Source organism: Camelus dromedarius, chromosome 31, assembly GCF_036321535.1.
Source record: "Camelus dromedarius isolate mCamDro1 chromosome 31, mCamDro1.pat, whole genome shotgun sequence".
Taxonomy (NCBI): Eukaryota; Metazoa; Chordata; class Mammalia; order Artiodactyla; family Camelidae; genus Camelus; species Camelus dromedarius.
This window is the reverse complement of record NC_087466.1, coordinates 5,114,510-5,135,048: the sequence shown is the minus strand read 5'-3', so window position 1 is coordinate 5,135,048 and position 20,539 is coordinate 5,114,510. Positions and strand designations below refer to the sequence as shown.

General features: G+C 59.0%; 2 protein-coding genes across 6 annotated transcripts; one reads left to right on the top strand and one right to left on the bottom strand.

Moving 5' to 3' along the window:
* The first annotated feature begins 23 nt into the window (after positions 1-23).
* CCDC157 (coiled-coil domain containing 157) lies at positions 24-15,047 on the top strand. Of its 4 annotated transcripts, none has more exons than XM_031443061.2 (12): positions 24-214; positions 3,162-3,293; positions 4,541-4,799; positions 6,515-6,686; positions 7,470-8,112; positions 8,795-8,872; positions 9,241-9,431; positions 10,744-10,920; positions 11,075-11,243; positions 12,329-12,468; positions 12,914-13,002; positions 13,091-15,047. In XM_031443061.2, exons 3-12 carry the CDS (start codon positions 4,552-4,554, stop codon positions 13,335-13,337), a joined length of 2,154 nt encoding a protein of 717 aa, XP_031298921.2. In that variant the 5' UTR covers positions 24-214; positions 3,162-3,293; positions 4,541-4,551; the 3' UTR covers positions 13,338-15,047. The 4 variants fall into 4 exon arrangements, with proteins under 4 accessions (XP_031298921.2, XP_031298922.2, XP_031298923.2 ...); XM_031443062.2 differs by having other exon boundaries at positions 4,434-4,799; XM_031443063.2 differs by lacking the exon at positions 8,795-8,872.
* Positions 15,044-20,539, bottom strand: RNF215 (ring finger protein 215). Of its 2 annotated transcripts, none has more exons than XM_064481085.1 (9): positions 20,174-20,539; positions 19,794-19,952; positions 19,228-19,299; positions 19,062-19,147; positions 18,492-18,648; positions 16,490-16,609; positions 16,263-16,406; positions 15,960-16,062; positions 15,044-15,871 (listed from the first exon to the last, which is right to left on the bottom strand). In XM_064481085.1, exons 1-9 carry the CDS (start codon positions 20,450-20,452, stop codon positions 15,849-15,851), a joined length of 1,143 nt encoding a protein of 380 aa, XP_064337155.1. In that variant the 5' UTR covers positions 20,453-20,539; the 3' UTR covers positions 15,044-15,848. The 2 variants fall into 2 exon arrangements, with proteins under 2 accessions (XP_064337155.1, XP_010990584.3); XM_010992282.3 differs by having other exon boundaries at positions 19,794-19,937.

The following is a 20,539-nucleotide window of genomic DNA, read 5'->3' as shown; positions in this document are numbered from 1 at the left end:
GGCGAGGCTGACGCACTTCCGGGACCACCCCTTCTCCGTGACGTCAATTCCTGCCCCTCCCTCGCGGGAGCCAATGGCGCGAGACGCCGTTGCCATGGCAGCGGCCCGGGAGCCCGGCTAAGGTTTGCTGGGTATCCCAGGAGCGGCAGGCTCGCCGGGGGCAGCTCCATGAGCCGACCATACACGGGGGCTGAGGCTGCCACGCCGGAGACTGGTGAGACGTTCTACATCTACATCTACATCTACGTCCCCCCCGCCGCCCTTGCACGCCCTGGACCCCGATCTTTCACCAAACAATTCCTCTCTCCCTCCGACCCCCGCCTTTCAGGGCTCCCGCGCCCTCCCATTGGCCTCTCACTTTGGCCAAAGCCCCGTCTCTCTATTTCCCCAGCCCCCTCTTTTGCTTCAGGCGCGCCTCAACACCCCCTTCCAAATCTCAGTCCCTGATTCCCGTTGGTCCCTTTCTCCGTTTGCCTGCCTTTCTAGGTTCCATTCCTGCCTTCCATAGTCCCGCCCTCAAACCCAAAGAACCCGCTCAAATCAAGGCTTCTTTAGGCTCCACCCCTCACGCCCGCGGGTTGGACCCTGCGGACCACTTACCTCGCTTCCCACCCTCCCCTCCCCCTGCACACATCGATTCCCGCCCTTTTCGCTTCCTTTCCTGAGATCCTCTGGTTCCTTCCCCCTCTTTCCCCTCCCTCCCAACTCCAGAACGCGGGCTGGCTCTGAACCCTTGGGGAGTGATGGTAAAAGAGGCCCTTCCCAGTCTCCTGCCCTGCTCTCTTCCTCACAAACACACCATAGCTTGTTTATGTCATTGTTATTATTAATGTTGAATTATAATGATACCTAGGATTTATTGAAGATGTATCATGATCCAGACCCCGTGCCAAATACTACATGCATTACATCTTTTATTTCTTATAGCAACTTATTTACAGATAAGGACAGTGAGTTTCACATCCTCAGTTCACATGGTGGTGTGGGAATCCAAAGCCAGGCCATTCTTACTCCTCTACTAGTGCAGTTCCTTACTCCTCTGTCTTCCTGGGAGTCCTTCATTGTCACCAGGGATCTAAGCAATTAGCAGTTCTGAGTCAGAGACTGACACTGCCATATAGATGGTTTTAGAGTTTCCAAAGTGTTTTCATGGGTACACTGGCCAGGAGGTAGGCATAACCTTTATCCCTCCTACCCCAGGAGGGGTAGGGACCTAGGGCTTAAGCGAGGGAAGAGGCTTGAATGTTGAATGGAAGCGGAGGAAAGGCTCCTTCACTTCTCTGCGAGTCAAAAGTCCACCTTGGGCTTGAGGGACCTAAGAGAGGCAGAGTTAGCTGCTACTCCTCCCTCAGAGTAGTGATGGCTTAATTAGCAACATCATCAGATACAAACTATGTACAGAATAGACAAACAACAGGGTCCTACTGTGTAGCACAGGGAACTATATTCAATGGCTTGTAGTAACCTGTAATGAAAAATAATGTGTGTATATGTATATATATGTGTGTGTGCGTATATATATATGTGTGTGTGTGTGTGTGTGTATATATATATATATTTATATATGAATCACTATGCTGTACCCCAGAAACTAATACAGCATTGTAAATCAACTATTCTTCAATTTTTTTAAATGGGAAAAAAATGAAAATAAATTAGTGCCATCACTTGTGTGATCTCAGGAACAGTGCAGGGCTGAAACAGCTTCAGGCTAAGGGTTCCACTCGAGACGCAGGAATTACGAAGAAAGCCCATGTCAAATGCTCCTTCACTTGACACATACCTACGTGATTCTCAAGCCATGCTTATATCTGCAAATCCCCACTGTTGAGAAGAAACGACATAGGGTAACCTCAGATATTTTTCAATGTTGGGTTTTCTGCCTGGATATTCTTGATGCTTTGGTATTTGCTGCTGCTTATCAGAATATGACAGGAGCTGGTATCTCGGGTGGCCCCAGATGGCAGCTGTGGTTCTTGGAGGGTGAACAGGTCAGTGTTCCTTTGTCTTCATAAGCTAGCTCCTGAGTTCCACGTGCTTTGCCACTGGAAAACCCTCCTCCCAGAGTGGGATTTCTTGCTTGCTTTATTTCCTTCCTCCCATTCCAGGAAGGAAACCCAGAATGTCTCAGTCAGTTTTTTCTAATTGTTTCTGCCTCATTCCTTGGGGTAATATGTCATGGGTGGCAACATGAGAGGCCATCACTGGGGCAATACATGTACATGGGATATGGGAGCACGCGCGCGCGCGTGTGTGTGTGTGTGTGTGAGTGTTGTGGGGCAGATCCTCATCGCCCCTCCTGTGGGTAGAACAGCAGAGCTGACACACTCAAGATTTGCTCCTTGCAGAGATCCTCAGACATAGATGGTGGCTCCCGGTGCACAGGGTTCCGTGTGCCCTTTTCTGTCCCTATTCTTGATATGGTACCCAGCCTGTAGTAGGGCTCAGTCACCATTTGCTTTATGAACACAGAATCTGACCCTCTACACCTGCACTGTCCAATACAGTAGCCACCAGCCCATGTGGTGCTGTCTTTGAAAATGGTGGCTGGTCCAAACAGAGATGAGCTGTAAGTGTCAAATAGACACTGGATTTTGAGACTTTAAAGAAGACTATAAAAAAAAAATCTTAATAATTTTATATTGGTTTCATATGGAAGTGATTACATTTTCGGTATATTAGATTAAATAATATATATTATCAAAATTAATTTACTTGTTTGTTTTCGCTTCATTAAATGTGGCAAGTTGAAAACTTTACATCCCATTTGTGGCCTGCATTATATTTCGTGTGGATATTGCTGCTCTAGAAGTAGCATGGTCTGAAGACAGAGCTGAGATGTTGGACTCAAGAATCACAGCTCCCTGAGTGACACCAGCTTAGCCCCCTAACTTTCCAGAGCCTCCATTTCTTCATGTGTATAAAGGAGGCGGATTCGGGAAGGGGCACACAGGAGGTCCTGTAGTCAGAGCCAGCACTGCTGAAGCACCCCCTCTGGGCTCAGGCTCAAGGCAGGAAACCCCACCTGCCCTTGCCTTCACCCCATCCTCCAGCCTGAAACAGCCCCCACCACTTCCGGGACAGCCTGCTCCCTGCCCTTCACCTCCTAGGAAGCCCTCCCTGAATGCCTGCTCACTCACTGTCCCTTCACCCATTCCCAGGGACTGAAGAGCTGGACACAGGAAGCCAGGTACCTGGATGAGCCTCTAACCCTGAGCCCCAGAGCCCACAGGCAAATCTGAGAGCTGGGCCCACTCAGACGTCCACCTCCACCGGGAGGCACCTGTGCAGAGGTGAGGCCAGGGCCCAGTCCTCTGGGAGGCCGGAGAGGCTGGCTCACCCTCAGGAACCACCCCTGGGTGTCTCTGAACTTCCCTGCACCTGTGAGCACAGGCTGGCCCTCAGGTGCCTGGGCCCAGGTGGCCGGGTCATACCACATTGAACTCCAAAAACAGTCTGTGTGCTCACAGGGAGACAGATTCCCAGCTGCAAATAACTACTCAAACAATGATTCATTGCCAGCATGGTGTGTGCTGGGAGGGAGACCAGGATGCTCTGAGGATGTGTAACAGGGGACCTCACTGGCCCGGGGTCCTGAAGGGGGCGTCTTATCTAGACAGAGTGTGGGGAGAAGGTGCATTCTGGGCAGTGAGACACATGAGGTGGGGGGGGCCTTACAGGGCCAGAGCCAGGGAAGTGTCCAGTCTTTGTGCTGGAGAAAGCCACTCAAGGGCTCTCAGCGGGGCAGTGAGTTGCCTCTTTATATCATCGCCTGGCTGCCTCATACAAAATGGATGAGGTGGTGCTGGGCAGAGGGGGAGGATGACCCCCGGGGGCTGTGGCAGGTCTGGGGAGATGTGTGGTGTTGATGGACGGAGGTGGTGGGTTCTCAGTACATTCTGGATGTAGAATTGGCAGCACAGGGTGCTTGGATATGGGAAGGGGAGTCGAGGAAGTGCTCAGGTGCACTCCGCGGGGAGTCCCATTTTCTGAGATGAGGGAGGTGGGAGGTGGAAATAGGTTGAAGGACTGGAGGTTTCCCAGGCCCCTCCTGTGATGCGGAGAGACAGGTGTGGCCCAGATCTCTACAGCAAAAGTGGATCAGATTGGAGTGGGCAGGCCCATGGCCCCAGTGGAAGCTGCTGCCGTGGTCCAGGCGGGAGACGACAGTGGCCTGGGGTGGTCCAGCACTCCCATCATGTTGTAGCGCCAGCTCTCTTTTCCTGCCAGTTTCCTGTCCAATGGTTTGCTCAGGGAGGGATGGATAGCAGGTACCTCCTCATTCACAGATGTATCCATCCAGCATTTAGCAGGGGCCTGCCGCACACAGGTCCTTGGAGGGCCTTGGGAACTGATGGGATTGGCAATGGGTGACCAGGGGAGGGTGGGTCACCCACAACCAGGTCCTGAACAGACTTCTCCCTGGGGTCTAGGTTGGATTTCAGCCTAGGAGCAACTGGGCAGATCGGTGTTTTCAGAAGCTTCCTCCAGCAGCAGCCACGTGGCTCTGGATAACAGGGATCCTCTCCACCCTCCCCAGGAGCCACAAGGATGGCGCACCTGCTGGGCAGCCAAGCCTGCATAGACAGCCTGCGCAGGGACCTTACCGACCTGCAGGGTGCCATTGTGGACGTGTTCTCACGCGCCGGGCCTGTGCGCTTCCCCTCCTGGAAGTTCCCCGACCGCGTGGCCTGTGACCTGGACATGGTGGCCCTGCTAGAGCACTATGACCATGTGCCGGGTGACCCCGAGTTCACGCAGCTGTCCCATGCTGTTCTGCTGGAGCTGGTCATCGACAGGTAAGGGCTGTGACCAGACCAGTCATCTCAGGATGCTGACCCCGCCCCTTAAACCAGCAGCAGCCTCAGCCTCAGGATCTCATCCAGCCACTGGGGAAGGAGGTGCCACTGTGTGACACTGGTAACAACAGTCACCTTTGACTGAGTACCTGTCAGAAGCAGGGTTGGCTCAGGGACCTCACAGTGATCTCATCCTGTGTCACCTAGTGATTCCATGTGTCCTATCCTGTCTACCTGCAGGGAGTTGCCCACCACCTTGTTAGTCTCTGTGGCACCTTAGGTCTGATGGCTGCTTCTCTAGCAGCTGCAGCTGCCTGCTTAGGGTTTCTGTGTGTCAGGGACACTCCAGCTGCTGCTCAGAGTTTCCATCCCAGCTCTTTTTCCTGGAGTCTTGTGGGCTGTGCTGTCCTTTCTGTGTGTCATGGGGCCAGACATGGGATGTGCTTTTCCAAATCCTGGCCCTGCTGGGAGAAGGCCAATGGACTCCCTTGCAGCCTGAACACTTCTGCACCATCACGAACATTGACATGGTCATCAGCCTCCCCTGCCTGGGTACCGCAGCCCAGGCTCTCTGTGCTCCAAACCTTACACTGTAACGAAGTCACGGGATCCCAACAGGCAAGGACCCCAGCAGTTTGGGGGTGACCTGCCTGGTGCCAGAGAAGCCAGGGTAACCACTTAAGAGGCCTGGAGGAGCCCTCAGTGTGAAAGCACCACTTGGAACCTGTGAGGGGTTGGACACTCCTGCCTTCCACATGCCGTGCCCACCCCTTCCTGGACTGGCCGAGCCGCCCTCATCGTTCAAGGCCCAGTTTACCCATCCCCCTTCTGTGAAGCTGGTGCTGACATGTCTTCTCACCCCTCACCTGCCCCTTCTGTCAAGACCACGCTCCACCCTCCGAGTGCTGCTCAGCACTGTGGCACTCACTGTTGCCCCCGTTCACAGAGGAGGACACCTTGGCCCAGAGGGGCCAGGGCCTGCAGGCGGCTGGCACCTCCTTCCCCAGGCCCTCTCTGCCCAAGGCCCTGGTGGGTTTGGGATGCACCCCCAGCACCTGCAATAAGTTAAGGTCACTTACCTGCCTGGTAGGTTTTGTAAACACAGTGCCTTTTCTTTTAAAGCCTGGTTCCCATTGCAAATAACCAACTTCTCCTTAAAGTTAGCACCGGTTCTAACTTTGAACTCCAGGTGGAAGATGGAGACCTAGCTCTCTCAGTCCAGTCTCCATGGTCACAGAAGCAACTCACCTTGCTGGAGGAGCCCATGACTGGAATCAGGACATTGCAGGGAACCGCTGCCCTATACAATCAGCCTGAGGCTTTGTGCAACCCCCTCTCCTCCCAAGGTCTCAACTCTGTCCTCTGTGAGGTGAAGGCTCTGAGCCATGTGATGTAAGGCAGCCACTCACCCAGCACTTTCCGGGCACTCAGGATATAACTGAGGCAAGGCCCAGCCTCCCAGAGCATCTTTGTCCAGCAAGGAGCACCTAGGCAGAAGTGTTGCCCCCCTGGAGGGCCAGAAGAGGCCCCAAGCTTAGCCTTCAGGGAGGGCTTCCTGGAGGAAGTGGCTCTTAGGTTGGGCAGAGCTTATCCTGAGATGCTCCGAGTCCCTGATACCTGAGCCAGTCCCCAGAGCCGAGGGCTGCTGGTGGTGTGGCGTCAGGGCACAGTGGCGCCGGGCCCTACCCCAGCTGACCCTGCCATCTCCACCACAGGCTCCTGCTGCTGCTTCAGAGCTGTGCAAGCTACTTGGAGAACTTGAGCTTGGAGCAGACGGTGCCCCCGGCCCGGGCTGTGGGGCCCTGCATGTCCGTGGGGCTCACGGTGCAGCGCTTCTGGAACAGCCTGCTAAGGCTGGGCATGCTCAACCAGCAGGCAGCCCCACTGGTAGGTCGACCACCCTCCTCCCCCAGCTTTGGACACCTTCACACCAGTCCACCCTGCCCCAGCTCCCCACACGCCACACATGACAGTGTCCATCGCTGCCTCCACTCCAGAGCCTCCCACTCAAGGACCACACGGCATGGCAGTTAGCAACGCAGGCCCAGGGGTCATGTTTGGGCCACCTGGCTCTGCTGTTTACACTGTGGGACTCTGGAAAAATCCTACCTACTCTGAACCTCAGTTTGTTCATCTGTACACTGCAGGTGATCACAGTCCCTACCTCTCAAGGCATTGCTGGGTAATATTTATAGCAGCCCCATTTGTTACAGGTTATCCCATCACACACACACACACACACACACACACACACACACACACACACACAGACACACACACACACACACACACACAGACACAGACACACACACACAGACACACACACACCCTGGGAAGGACCGCCGTCACCGCAATGGGAAGGAAACCAAAACTGAGAGTGGCTTCAGCGAAACAAAGGAAACAAGTCCCCTGAGCAACGCCCAGTAAGCGGCAGCTGTGTCTGCCACCATTAGCCTCCCAGTGCCGTGCGTGTAACCGCACTGAGCCTGGGCCTGCCGAGCTGAGGCAGTGGAGAGGAGGAGCCTGGCTCTCTCACTCAGCTGGCATCAGCTGCCGTCTAAGGGCCTGAGCATGCAGAGCAGTTGTCACAGAAATCCCTGCAGGGCGAGCTACTTCTGTGACCATGGCCCATCTCCCTCACCTGCTTTCCCTTTCTTCTCCTGACCACAGAAAAGGGCAAACCAAGGGGAGACCTCCACCTCCAAGCCCACAGCCAAGGGCGAGCCAGACAGGAGCCCGGAATCTGTGACTGCCAAGCTCATCAAAGCCTCCCCAAAGCCAGGCTCGCCCCAGACCTGCCAAGAGCTGGACAGCACCCCCGTCAGAGTCTCCCTGCAGTGTCCAGCCAGGACGGCCGAGAGAACCAGAAGCGTCCAGTCCCAGACTGTGGAGACAGCCCTGGTGCCCTGTGATGCCTGCACTAGCGTCCAGGGCAGCCTGCGGGAGGTGGGCAAGGTGGTCATCAGCCTGTGTCAGAGCCAGAACTTGCCCTCGTCCTTAGGCCAGTTCCAGCACCTGGTTCAGGACAGCATGGGCCTCAGGCCACTGCCAGCCGCCACCGTGGGCCACTGGGCGGCAGAGCAGAGCAAAGACCTGACGCGCCTTGGCAAGCACGTGGGGGCCCTCACGCAGCTTGTTGGGCCCCTCAGGGCCCAGCTGGAGGAGGCTGAGGGGCAGAAGGACAGACTGAGGAAGCAGGTGGGTGAGCTGGAGCAGGCCCTGCAGCAGGAGCAGGGGGCGCGGCGGCGGCAGGCGGACGAGGCCGAGCAGCGCCTGGCCGAGTGGGAACGCGACCGGAAGCAGCTGCTCGCAGGTCAGTGCCCGAGCCTGGCTGCCCCCCAGCAGCAAGAGCCCCGATGGGGCTGCGGGTGCCTGCAGTGGGTGTGGAAGAAACCTGGGCTGGGAGTGGGCAGGAGACGCAGGGAAGGGAAGGGCAGGGAAGGGAAGGGGGGGCTTTTACCAAGCCAGTGACACCAGGCTAGCTGGGGAGTGCAGGAGCCGGTGTAGAACAGAAGTCTGCGCTGTCCCAGCAGAGGGGTGAGGGAGCCGAGGGATTCATTCACTCATTGCTGTCAGTCACTGAAGGGGACTCCTGGGGGAGTTCATTCCCCAGCATCTCCAGCCCGCAGGGCACCTCTTTGGGTTCAGCAAAAGCCATCAGGCAAATAGATGCAGCTGTGACACCGGAAGCGGCCCAGCTGCTGCTGAGGTTGTGAGGCCTGAGGGAGTTGGGCAAGTCACTGCCCTTCCTGAGCTTCCCTTCACCTCCAGGGAGGACACCAAGGCCCAGAGAGGTGTAGAGATGTGCCAGCCAGCCAGTAGGGAAGCAGGGTGGGCCGGGGCCCAGGCCTCCTGGCACCTTCCTTGAGGTCCTACCACCAGCCCGGGAGCCCTCCACATAGCCAGGGCTGCCACCACTCTGCAGGGTGCACGGCATAGAAGCCGCCCGCCAGGCCCAGCAGAGCCTCTGAGGGCCTCTCTCTTGGCTGCCATAGAAACAAGTGACCTCAAGACGAAGGTGGCCAGCCTGGAGGGGGAGCTGAAGCAGCAGCAGGAGTCCACACGGGCCGTGGGTGAGGAGTCCCGCCATGGAGCCCCATACCACGCGCTCTGTGCTTGGTGGTGCGGCTGGACCAGCACCGTCCATCTCTGTCTCCTGGGCTTCAGGGGCAAAGATAAAGCGATGCACAGAGGAGGGTGGGCCTGACCGGCCACACAGTTGGGTGATGGAGCTGGTGCCACCTCCCCTCAGCCAGCGCCTTCTGTTTTCAGAACCCACCTCAGGTGGGGTTCAGAGCCCCGTTTTGTGGCCGAGGACACTGAGGTCCAGAGACGTGCTCTGGCCCCTCCCCCCGGGGCATGTCCTGGGACAGAGGCAGCGCAGGGACTCGCACCCAGAGCTCCCCGCTCTGCTCCTTCCCACACCCACTCAATCATGCAGAAACAAAGGCCCAGCAGCTGCAAGAGGAGGCCGAGCACAGGGCAGAGGCCGAGCGGCAGGTGCAGCAGCTGGAGGAGCAGGTGCAGCTGCTGGCCGGACGGCTGGATGGGGCTAGCCAGCAGATCCGCTGGGCCAGCACAGAGCTGGACAAGGAGAAGGCCCGTGTTGACAGCATGGTCCGCCACCAGGAGGTGAGGCTGGGGGCCTCATCAGCGCCCTGCGCTCCTGCAAGACAGCTGCAGGGAGAGAGGGCTCCGCTGGCAGGAGTGGGGTTTTCTGTGTGGGCCCCTGCTCCCCAACACACACCCCAGTTCCTGTTTGACTCATGTTTACCAAGGGTCTGAGCCATCCCCTGAGCCAGGCTCCCAGGGGAACGGTGACCCAGGGACAGATGTGGCCAAATGAGGCCTCGCTCTGGAGGAGCCTACCTGTTCAGGAGAAGGCCCGGTGCCACCGCAGCCCTCCTGCAGGTGGCTAAGGGGCGGAGAGCATGCTGCAGGGGTTTAGGGAGGGATGGTCACATCAGCTTGTGGGAATCCAGAATGGCTTCTAGGTGGAGGTTGCCTTTGAGCTGGATGCCATTGGCTGGTGATTAGTGCATCAGCCAGAAGAAGGATAGGGAGGCCAGAGGGTGACGGGGGCCTGAGGCACAGGATACGGCTGTGCCCAGTGGGGCCTTGCAGGAGTCCCCAGGGAAGGAGCTGAGGAAACAGATGACCCGTCAGCTAGAGGTGGTGGGAGGTCTGGGAGCTGATCTGGCTGGGCCCATTTTCAGAGGCTTGGTGGGGAGCCAGGACCCCAGGCCCAAGTCTCCAGGGCCAGGCATGGCCCAGGATGAGAGAGCCTTTCACCCACAGCGAGCGCTTTTCTCAGTGTCCTGCAAACAGGCACTGTCAGCCGAGCATCAGGTGTCTGCTGTGAGCCAGGCACCGGGCTTTAGTCGCTGCAGCCCTCTCATTCTTACTCCCTGCCATGGCAGGAGGAGGTAGATACTCTTGTCACCCCATTTTACAGGTGAGGAAACTGAGGCTCGGTGAGGTTAAGAAAATTGCCCAAGACTGCACAGCCAGCCAGGGGTGGAGCCAGGCCTCAGAACAGACCAGGGCTGCTTCTTTTCACTTTGTGCACTCAGTGGGTGTCAGGAAATGTGGGTTCCAAGTGACAGGCTGATCGGACACTGGAGACCTAAGGAGAAGAATTCCTCTCTGAGTGACAACTGTGGCTGGAAAGAAGTGGGGGTGAGGCCAATAGTTGGCCAATTGCTTTGCAAGAGGGTGGGCTCTGCAAGCTGGGGGACTTGGCCTTGCCAGGGTTGGGGTCTGCTTCCATTTTCCCTCTGCCCCTCCCACTGCACATGTGCACAGCCTCCCCTGTACATGGACAGATGCAGCATAATGTGGGGTGGGCTTGAAGGGTTTAAGGCACGGTAGCCTCCTTTGTCCCACATGGCTGGGCCTAGCCCCGTAGGTCTCACGACCTCCCTGCCCGCCTGTCCTGGCTCAGTCCCTGCAGGCCAAGCAGCGAGCCCTGCTACAGCAGCTGGACAGCCTGGACCAGGAGCGTGAGGAGCTGCGAGGCAGTCTGGACGAGGCCGAGGCCCGGCGGGTCCACGTGGAGGAGCAGCTGCAGAGTGTGCAGAGCGAGAGGGAGCAGGGGCAGTGCCAGCTCCGGGCCCAGCAGGTGGGAGCGGGCAGAGGGAGGGGAACCCTTTCTCCAGAGGAACCTCCCACCAGCTGAGCACCTGCAAGCCTGTCCCGTGTCCAGGGAGTGGAGGTGACAGGGTGTCCCCAGGGCAGCTGGGAGCCGTTCCTCAGCCCTGCGCCTCCCACCCCAGGAGCTGCTGCAGAGCCTGCAGCGGGAGAAGCAAGGCCTGGAGCAGGCGACCACAGACCTGCGGCTGACCATCTCGGAGCTGGAGCGGGAGCTCATGGAGCTGAGGGAGCGGGAGCGCCTGCTGGTGGCCTTTCCAGACCTGCACCGGCCTGCTGAGGCCCAAATTCAAAGTAGGGGCCCGGGGCTGGTGCACAGGGCACACTGGGGTCTGGGCGGCACACTGGGGTCTGGGCAGGACCCTGGGGTCTGCAACTCCCCAGACTGCAGCAAGGGTGATGGAGTGGGGGTCCAGCAGTGCAGCCCCTACAGAGCCCCCACGACACGCAGGTGCTTCATGTGTTCTCCACTGCTGTGTGTGGATGCGGACACAGAGGCCAGGGGTGAGGTGACTGTTCAGGGTCACAGAGCCAAATCCAGATGCAGGTCTGGCTGCCTCTTTAGCCTGCGCTCTTCACCGCGTCACATGCCAGCCCTCGCTCGGCTTCTGTGTCCCCAGTCCTGGCATCTCCCCAGACCACACTGTGGGGCCAGCTCTGAGGGCACAGCCCCAACTGTCCAGTGTTCTGGACACCATGGCAGCGGAGTGCTAGGGACCCCATCTCAGCGGAGGACTGGACACCAGGCAGCCTGGGCTCTTGTCCCAACCCTCTAGCTCCTAAAGCTCTGGGGGTAAATCCATGTGCAGGGCTGTCAGGATGACCTGCTGTGACATAGCTGGTCACAATAAGTCATCACTTCTGAGCACTAGGCCCTTGCATTGCTGTCAACCACCCCTTGTCACAAACCAGGAAACCGAGAACCAGAGTAGGCAGCAACTTGCCTGGGTTCACAGAACAGGGGGAAGCACCTCTCTCCCAGCAGTGAGACAGAACATCCGTGCTGAATTCCTGGAAACTCACACCCAAGAGCCAACTGTGACTTTGGACAAGTCACTGTCTGGCCCTCCAAAAATAGGCAGCCTTGGAAGAAATTCACTTTCTTACCTATTTGCTAAATCTTCAGTGAGCTCCAGGTCCTACCCAGCTTTCAAATTCTGTCGGGCTGTGGTCACCTCCTAGCCAGTGGGGGTAGGGAGGGGGCCAAGGCCTCAGGAAAAGGAAGATGAGGTGGGGGGCCCAGTGTGCTGAGCCTGGCCCCCTCCCCTGTGCCTGCAGGGCCACCAACCCCCGCCGGCATGCCTGCCCTGAGGTCCTGTCCCATTGGGCACAAGAGGCAGACCTGAGGGGGTGAGGTGCCAGATAGTATGTCCCCATAGGCTCTGGTGATGTCACGGACGACATGGAGAGGCAGGTGCAGGCCAATGACATCCGGATCCGGGTCCTGCAGGAGGAGAATGGACGGCTCCAGTCGATGCTGTCCAAGATTCGGGAGGTGGCCCAGCAGGGGGGCCTCAAGGTGGGCAGCAGGGCTCCCCTACCTGAGAAGGGCCAGCCCCTGGGGACCTGGAGGAGGCCCCCGACCCAGCAGGCTCTTCTGGGACCCTGCCACCAGCCCAGCTCATTGCAGTCGGGCTGTCAGCGCAGGTGACCTCAGGCCGTGCTGTTGTGAAACATCTTCCACGTTTAAAGAAGGTGTTAGGATATTATGGTGCCTTCTAGCTCCAAATGTTCCCTTCTAGCCCTTTTAATCTTTATTTCAAGTGCAACCAGGAGCCCTGTCAGAAAGCAAACCTTCCCACACTTACCACAGCTGAGGACAGGCCCTGGAAGGCTTCCCAAACCCTGCTCCTCAGAGGAAGAGGCTGCAACTCTAGGTTCAGGCCCTCCCACCCGCGCCCATGACACCCTCTCTGTACAGCGGGGAGGGGCTCCTAGACATCTGAGCTTGGTTTTCTTTGCAGCTGATCCCGCAGGACCAGCTCTGGGCCTCTCCCAGCAGAGGACTCCAGAGAGCAGCAACCCCAGCCCAGGCCCAGAGAGCATCCCCAGGGTAAATGGGGCTTTGTCAGCAGGGTGGGGCACGTGGGAGGGGCTTGTCCCCCTTGCTCAAGGGATTTTGCCATCTGATCCTCCCTCAGGCCCCTGGGCAGGCGGCACCCGCCTAACAGCAGGACAGCCAGTACGCACAGGACCCTGCCAGGCCAGCCCCGGGCCTCCCCACAACAGCCCTGCAGTCGGCCCAGCAGGTCCTCCCCAGAGGATGTAACTCACTCCATCAACTGCGCCCAGAACCCCATCCGGGCCTTGGCCAGGCTGAGGAGGAGACTGTCACCAGGCCAGGGCCAGGCCAGCCCTGCACACCAGTCACAGGAGCGGCCCACATAGCCTGCAGTGGGGTGGGGGTGGAGGGCAAGTGGCTGGCAACCCACCTGATTTAATAAAGCCTGGGCCATCTGCCCACAGCGACCTTGGCCTCACATCACTGGCTGAGGCGGGCAGAGTCCCCTCCCCGTCTTGAGTCTGGGGGTCATCAGCCAACAGAGGCCTGGCACACTATGTACCCTCAGTAAATGGGAGCTTCCTGCCTCCCTCCTGATGGGGCAGTGGGAGAAGAGGGCACACCGAGGGCAGAAAGAAGCTTCTAGCACCTGGGCCACATGAAAGTCAGTCTTTTGATCCCCATAGCAAAGGCCAAGGGGTAACACGGACCCAGTGATCCCCACCACCGAAGAGCAGGGTCAGGGTGAGAGGGACGCAGGTTAAGGAAAGCAGCCACCAGGGTAGGCCTGGTGAGGACATCTGAGGCAAGGATGGAGTCAGAGGCTGGGGTTCTTGCTCAAGCTCAAGGAGGTAGGCAGGCAGGCAGGGGCCACCCAGCCGTGAACCTGGGGATGGGGACGTTAAGGACCCAAGAAAGTCAAGCCTTCCTTTCACTGAGGAACACCTCACCTTCCAGAAGGTGAGTCACAAAGGGTTTCTCTAAATCTAGGAGGCCAGATCCCTGGGAGGCAAGGCAAGGCTTCACCCCACCAGAGTGGGACAGGCCTTCGCAGATCTGTACCTTGTGGCCGGTGTACTGATGCTACCAGCCACCAGGCCCGTGGTGGCCCAGTCTTCCTCCTGAAGCCTCCAGGGAGGCTGAGGGAGCCCTGACCACTTCATCTGTGAAGGATAGGTACTAAGACGTTACAGAGGACTGGTGGGGGTCGGGGTAGGGGGTGCTCTTGGCTTTCTGTGACGGTTTTCCCTGGTCAGGAAGCCAGCAAGTAGAGCGCCTCAGTTTACAGAGAAAGGTCAAGAGGGGCTGTGTGTGCAGCTGACGGGCACGGCCCAACTACTGCTCCTGTGCAGCCCGGGGGCTCGCTGAGGGGGTCTGGGATGTCTGGACCGGGCCCCTCTTGGATGAGCACCAGCCCTCAGGTGGGCTCCAAGGCAGGGGACCTGGGCCCAAGTGCAGGGGGAGGACTCGTCACAGCCCAGCTCCTCTCTGCATCCATTTCATAGCTCACAGGTCTGTAGGTCAGAAGTCCAGGCCGTGTGGCTGGGTTCTCTGCTCAGAGCCTTAGAAGGCGGAAGTCAGAGCATCTGCCAGGTTGCATTCCTCTCACAGGGGACTGGGGAAGAAGCCAGGCTCATCCTGACTGTTGGCAGAATTCCGGTTTTTGCAGCTGCAGAACTAAGGTCATTTCCTTGCTGGCCACTGTCAGCCAGGGCCACTCTTGGCTCTTAGAGGCTGTCTGCCTCCCTTGCCACGTGGCCCCCTCCATCTTCAAGTCAGCAACAGAGAATTTCTCATGAACTGAATCCCCTCCATGCTTAAAATTTCTGACTTCCTCTTCTTTCACCAGCTGGAGCAAACTCGGTTTTTGATGGGCTCATGTGGTTAGGTCAGGCCCACTTGGATACTTTCCCCATATTAAGGTCAGCTGTGCCCTATAACATAACCTAGTCACTGGAGTAAAACCCACCCGAGTCCCAGTTCCAGGACTACACAAGGCTGGGGGACTCAGGGATTACAGAATCTACCTCACACAGGCAGTAGACCCCAAGGTGACTTGTTTCTCTTAAAGCATCCACACAAATTTTACATCTTATGTTAAAATATATCCATGTTTATTTTACTATTAAACTTTCCCTAGCCTATACCTAAAAAAGGATGCCCCTGGAAGATGTACCACATTTATCCTGTGGCTTCAAGTATCCTGGTCAGCAACCTGTAGCCCCTCTGAGAAGCCCAGGACTAGATGGTTTCTAAGGCCTCTGGGCCCAGGCGGGCCCAGGAAGGGAGCCCGGCTGGACAGGCTGTGGGACCTCCGGCTCCCAGTGCCCAAGGACCGAGGGCAGCAGGCAGTGGGAGGGCCTCTAGGGTTAGTATCATAGCCTTGACCAAGATGTGTTCCGAAAGATGGTCAGGCTAGGGCACCCCCAAGGCCAGGAGGCTCCTCCCCCAGCCCACCCCCCAATAAATAAGCACGAAACCTGGCCCCTGCAGCCTCAGCTCCCAAGGACACCCTGACAGACCAGGGAGCTCCCAGAGCCCTGGGAACAGCTGCACTGCCCACAGCCTCTTCCCTAGACCCCTGCCCGGGGGCCTGGGAGCTGTCTGAAGAGGACCACACAGACACCCCAGGATGGCAAAGAAGGGCCCCAAAGCAGCCTCTCTTCCTGCCGGGTCCAGGCCCTGCATCCGCAGCCTGGGCGCCATGGCCCCTCCTTCCCAGTGAGGATGTGGTGGGGTGCCACGTCCCTTAGCGGAGGCAGCCTCTGTTCCTCCTCCCGCCCGCCCGCAGGGCTTTCTGTCCTTCCCCTCTGCTGTCCTGTTCAAGGCACCCAGGTTGAGGGCCAGGGTGCAGGCAGGGGGTCCCTTTCCCACGGGCAGAGACCCAGCCCCGGCAGCTAGTCATCTGAGTAGTGGTTCCCTGCAGGAGAGGAGGAAAAATAACAGGGAGGGAGGTGTCAGGTGAGGACCATGTGGCACCAGCCCAGGGTCCCATGCTTGGTGCTCACCAAGGACGTTGAATTTGCACAGTGGGCAGGTCTGCTGGAGCATCAGCCAGGGATCCACACAGTCTCGGTGAAACTCATGCTTACAGGGCAGCACCCGGAGCCACTGTGGGGTTTGGGGGGAGGGCTCAGGCCTCCGAGTGGGGGTGCCTGGCCCTGTGCCCTTCATCTGAGCTGGGGAACTGAAACCCCTGTGGCCTGCCCCCACCCCCATTCTGCTCTGATAGGGCTGGGAGAAGGCCTGGTCAGGGTGGTTCCCAGGTGTCTTGGGGGCAGGGTGTGGGGGCCTCTGCCCAGGGTACTAACCTGCTTGTTGCAGAAGTAGTCCAGGCACACGGCGCAGGTGTCGGCCCCAGGCTCCAGGTGGCCCTGCGCCGCCCTGCCCAGCCGGCAACGCCGGGTCTTGAGGGATGCCAGCCTCCGCACCACCCGGCGCTTGAGCAGGTCCACCTGTGTGGGGAGGGCAGGCACAGTTCCTAAGGGCTGGGGGCACTGGACTCCCAAGGGCTGGGGGCACCAGGGCTGGCTCCCACCTGGCCTCCGGGTTCCCGTTGGCTCTGCCGGGACGCCTGCCGCTGAGCCTGGACCACGAGGCCTGTGCACAGGAGCATGGCCACTAGCAGGATGGCATTCCACAGCTGCTGCAAAGGCTTCTGGAGAAGGGGAACAGGGTGTCAGGGACATGGGGGCTGCCCCAACCTCTTTCCCCAATAAATCCACCTGGAGGACCAGGCAGGTGAGGTCCATGGGCACCGTGACCCTGGCGGCTCCTGGCCTCCTCTTCTGAAGCCACTGTCCCTCCCCGAGCCCTTCCTCGCCCCCCCTGCATCCCCCCACCACTCCATGCACTCCCAGGGGCTGCCCCAGCTGTGAGAGACAACTCACCCCCGTGCCCAGGCCAGGCCTCTCCTGGGCAACAAACCTGGTGCTTGTGCACTCAGGGAAGCATCTATCTGGCTGCCTCACAGACACCCCAGCCCAGGTCCCTGCACCTTCCTACCCCCATGTCTCCTGGTCTGCTTTCTTGGCAGCCGTCACCCCCCACCCCCATCCAGGCCAAGCATTCAGACGCCCTCTGACGGGACACCTGTCCTCAGGCCTGGTGCCTGGCTCCCTAGGGCTCTCGTGTGCCCCTCCTCCCCATCCCACTGCTGCTCTTCAGATCCCCTGCCACGGCCTCACCCGCCCATTTCCCACCCATAACCACAGGGATCTCACCTGCAATCCTGATCACCCAGCACCCCGGCGTGACCCTTCCCTGTGATGCTCCTCTCCCTTCCCCGACAACCCCCCTCAGGAGGAAAGCCAAACTCTTCTACCAGCCCACCCTCAAGGCCCTTGATCTCCCCTGCCACCCCCAGCATCCCATACCCCCTGCCACACCCGCCCCACATCCGTGCCTTTCCACACCGGTCCTGGTTTTGGGAACTAACTCGATTCTTCCTCGCTCTTTCCATTGGCTTTTGCCTTTAGACACCTCTTGCTCTGGAAGTTCTCCCCAACCACCACCGCTGGGCAGATGCTCCCTCAGGCTCCGCTGCCACCCTCCTCACACCTCCTTTGCCCTCAGTGGTCCTCAAGCTCCCGTTGGTGGGAGACAACCACATCTGATAGGCCCCTGGGGGGGCCTCAGGGTTCCTGGGGACCACACGGACCCTGAACTTAACTCCCACCACGAGCAGTGCAGCGGGCCAGGCTGGGGCTCCTCCATAGCAGCCTGGGAAACGACCCGGCAAAGTGAGCAAGATCCAGCCACTCAGCACAGGCATGAGGGCCTAATTGTTATGACTAATAAATGCATTTGTTTAAAAGCTTTCTGTCACCATGTTCTTCCCCAGCCAATGCTCAAGTTCAGCTACCATCACGTGGGGGGAGGAGAGGAGAAATGACTTGATGTCAAAAGAGGCTATCACCCTGGGCAGGCGGGTACTGCTAATGTCACAAGATGTTGCTATTGCTCAGGGCAGAGGCACTCTGGGGACCCTAGTTCCCTGCTCTATCCTACCCTCTCCCACTGGTTTCTGTGTCCCCATCTCCCCTTCCTTCATGGTGGGATGGTGGCGCCTGCTCAGGAGGCCCCTGGGCTGAGCTCAGGTGCCTTCACCATGCCCTGGGGAACCTGTGCCCACCAGCAGCTCTCAGTGATCACCCTAGCAGAGTGACAGTGTCTCTGGCCTATCTCCTCCCCAGATGCAGCCCCATGAGCCCAGGGCTGGAGATTAGGGAAAAAACAGGGTAAGTGAGTGAACAGGAGAGCTGTGAAAGCCAAGTAAGGAGTTTGAACTTCATTCTGCAGACAACGGGGAGCCAAAGAAGGCTTCGGAGCAGGAGAGTGACATGACAACAGCAGCAGCTGACACTGACTGTGCGTGACCCTGGGTCAGGGTCCACACTGAGCCCCACCAGGTCCCTGAACACTCACAGTTGCCCTGGGAGGTACAAGAGGTCACTCTCGTCCCCAGGGCAGGAAGAGGCCACAGGCATGTGTGTGCCCCACTCCCGCCCCCACCCCAGCTCCTCTTCCTAGGCACCCACCTGCTCCTGGGCCCGACTGCCTCCCAGGCACACCAAGTCTTGCCATCCTCCGTAGCCATCCTTGGAGAGGCCACAGGTGGTCCACAGGGTCAGCTTCCACTCAATGTTGGCAGACAGGGACTCTCCACTGGTGATCTCAGCTGTGGCCTGGGTCCTCCTGGGAAGGAAAGCCAGAGGGGCCAGATGGAAGGGCTCTTGGGAGGGGAGGCCCAGATCCACCCAACACCCCTGCCTTGTGGGAAAAGGACACCTGTATCACCCCGCAGCCCTTCTGCTTTGGCCCCAGGCCTTTCCTGGCTATTGGTTTTTCCAGTTTTCCTAACAGCCAGGCCAAGGAGCCCGAAAGCACAGGGAAGAGCCTGTCAATCAAGAATCTGGCTTCCCCTTCATTGGAGCCAATCACCTCTACTCACTCCAGGCCCCGGCACCTCCTTCTAGTCTCCTCACCCATTTTTCAGGTAGGCCAAGAGGCTTCAGTCTTAAAACTAACAGGAATGACCCTGGTACCAAGACCCTTGAGCCCATGGCAAAGCCAGGGACCTTAGCACCCAAGTCCAAATCCCAACTCACTGCAGCAGGGCCTCCAACAGCTTGGTGACGTTGGAAGAATAATGGAGGACAATCACTGGCCTGAGAAGAAGCTGGGAGATGTCCAGCTGTAAGGGGACATGGAGGTCAGCCAGCCCTGGTCGACCATTCCCCAGCCTTCATGCCCCCAGAGCCAGATCCGGTTTACCTCTCGGACCACGTTGTGGTTCAGGATGAGGAGGAGCAGGGCAGAGGCTCCCAGGAAGAGCGCCCTCCGCATCTGCAGGACAGAGGCAGAGGCTAGCACCCACCCTGCCCACACACCCGTCTCACACTCTGTGGCCACAGTTGTTTTTAGCTCCTGGCTCTGCAATGAGCATTTCCTCTGGACAGACTAGTTATAAGCTCCTTGAGGTGAAAGGCAGAAACCTTTGTTCCTCCCACCTTGCTCCCCTACCCTGAGATGCTCTGTGGGACCCAAACAATACTGTACAGCCTTCTCTGGCCTAAGCAGGGCAGGCCGGCCCCCTGAACCCCAGCAGGAACTCCTCATCAGATACTCTCAGAGTCTGGTGGAGCTTCCTGACAGTCTCTGGCCTCCTCCCACCACTCTGCTGCCAACACACTGACTTGATTCTACAAACTGGGGTCCCTTGACCCACCCAGGCCCAGGGCTTCTCTAGAAGCTCCTGAGGGGCCCACCTGGCAGTCTGGCTCTAGCAATTGTCTTGAAAACCCTTCCTCCAGCCCACTTTCCACCTACAACCCCTGCACCTGCTGGACCAGGGCCTTGGGATAGGCCTGTGGGCCGCTGCCCTGACTCTCCTGGTGAATCTGGGCTGCCTGCTCCTTGCCCACGTATGCCACTGCAATCCAGCCTTCTACGGGCACCTCCTGCTCGGCATCCACGGTGTCCACCTGTGGGGTGAGGGGCTGTAGGTAGTGGGAGGAGAGGGGATCAGGCACACAGAGGGGATGCAAGGCCAGGGTTTGGAGGGGAGGGCATCTTATCTCAGGTGTTGGAAGTCGGAATGCTGGGGGCCTGAGAGCCTGCGGAGGGGGCGCTGGGCTGCCAGGGCTTGGCCCAGGATGAAGGCGGGATCCGGGTGAGGATCTACGGTGGGGCGGGGGCCAAATGGCTCAGCAGCGCTCACCAGCAGCAGGCGGCCGCCCAGCGGGGGCGCCCGGTCGGCCTCGGGGCCGATTCTGACGCCCTCCAGCACCAGAGCGTCCTGCCGCGGCAGCCTCACGTCCACCCGCACGGCGCGGGCCCCGCCCCGCCCCGCCCCGGCCGCGGGCTCGCTGCCGTCCGCCGCGGCTCCGGGCCCCGCCAGGCCCAGCCAGAGTGGCAGCAGGGGCAGCAGCAGCAGCAGTGGCGACGGCGGCGGAGGCGGAGGCGGCGACCTCGGCACGGGGCGAGCGGCGGGGCCCATGGCCGGACCCGGCGAGCAGACGACACAGGGGCGCCGGGGGTCCCGGTCGCCGGGGGGGAATGGAGGGAGCGAGGCCGCAGCCGGACG

What these genes read in the sequence shown, in the direction of transcription:
- CCDC157 (XM_031443061.2), top strand. Translation starts at nt 4,552, where the DNA reads ATGGCGCACCTGCTGGGCAGCCAAGCCTGCATAGACAGCCTGCGCAGG. An exon ending in ACCAGCAGGCAGCCCCACTG is followed by an intron (nt 6,687 to 7,469) that starts GTAGGTCGACCA and finishes TCCTGACCACAG; the next exon opens with AAAAGGGCAAACCAAGGGGA. An exon ending in CCGGAAGCAGCTGCTCGCAG is followed by an intron (nt 8,113 to 8,794) that starts GTCAGTGCCCGA and finishes TGGCTGCCATAG; the next exon opens with AAACAAGTGACCTCAAGACG.
- RNF215 (XM_064481085.1), bottom strand. Translation starts at nt 20,452, where the DNA reads ATGGGCCCCGCCGCTCGCCCCGTGCCGAGGTCGCCGCCTCCGCCTCCG. An exon ending in TGGGCGGCCGCCTGCTGCTG is followed by an intron (nt 19,953 to 20,173) that starts GTGAGCGCTGCT and finishes CACTACCTACAG; the next exon opens with CCCCTCACCCCACAGGTGGA. An exon ending in ACCACAACGTGGTCCGAGAG is followed by an intron (nt 19,148 to 19,227) that starts GTAAACCGGATC and finishes GTCCCCTTACAG; the next exon opens with CTGGACATCTCCCAGCTTCT.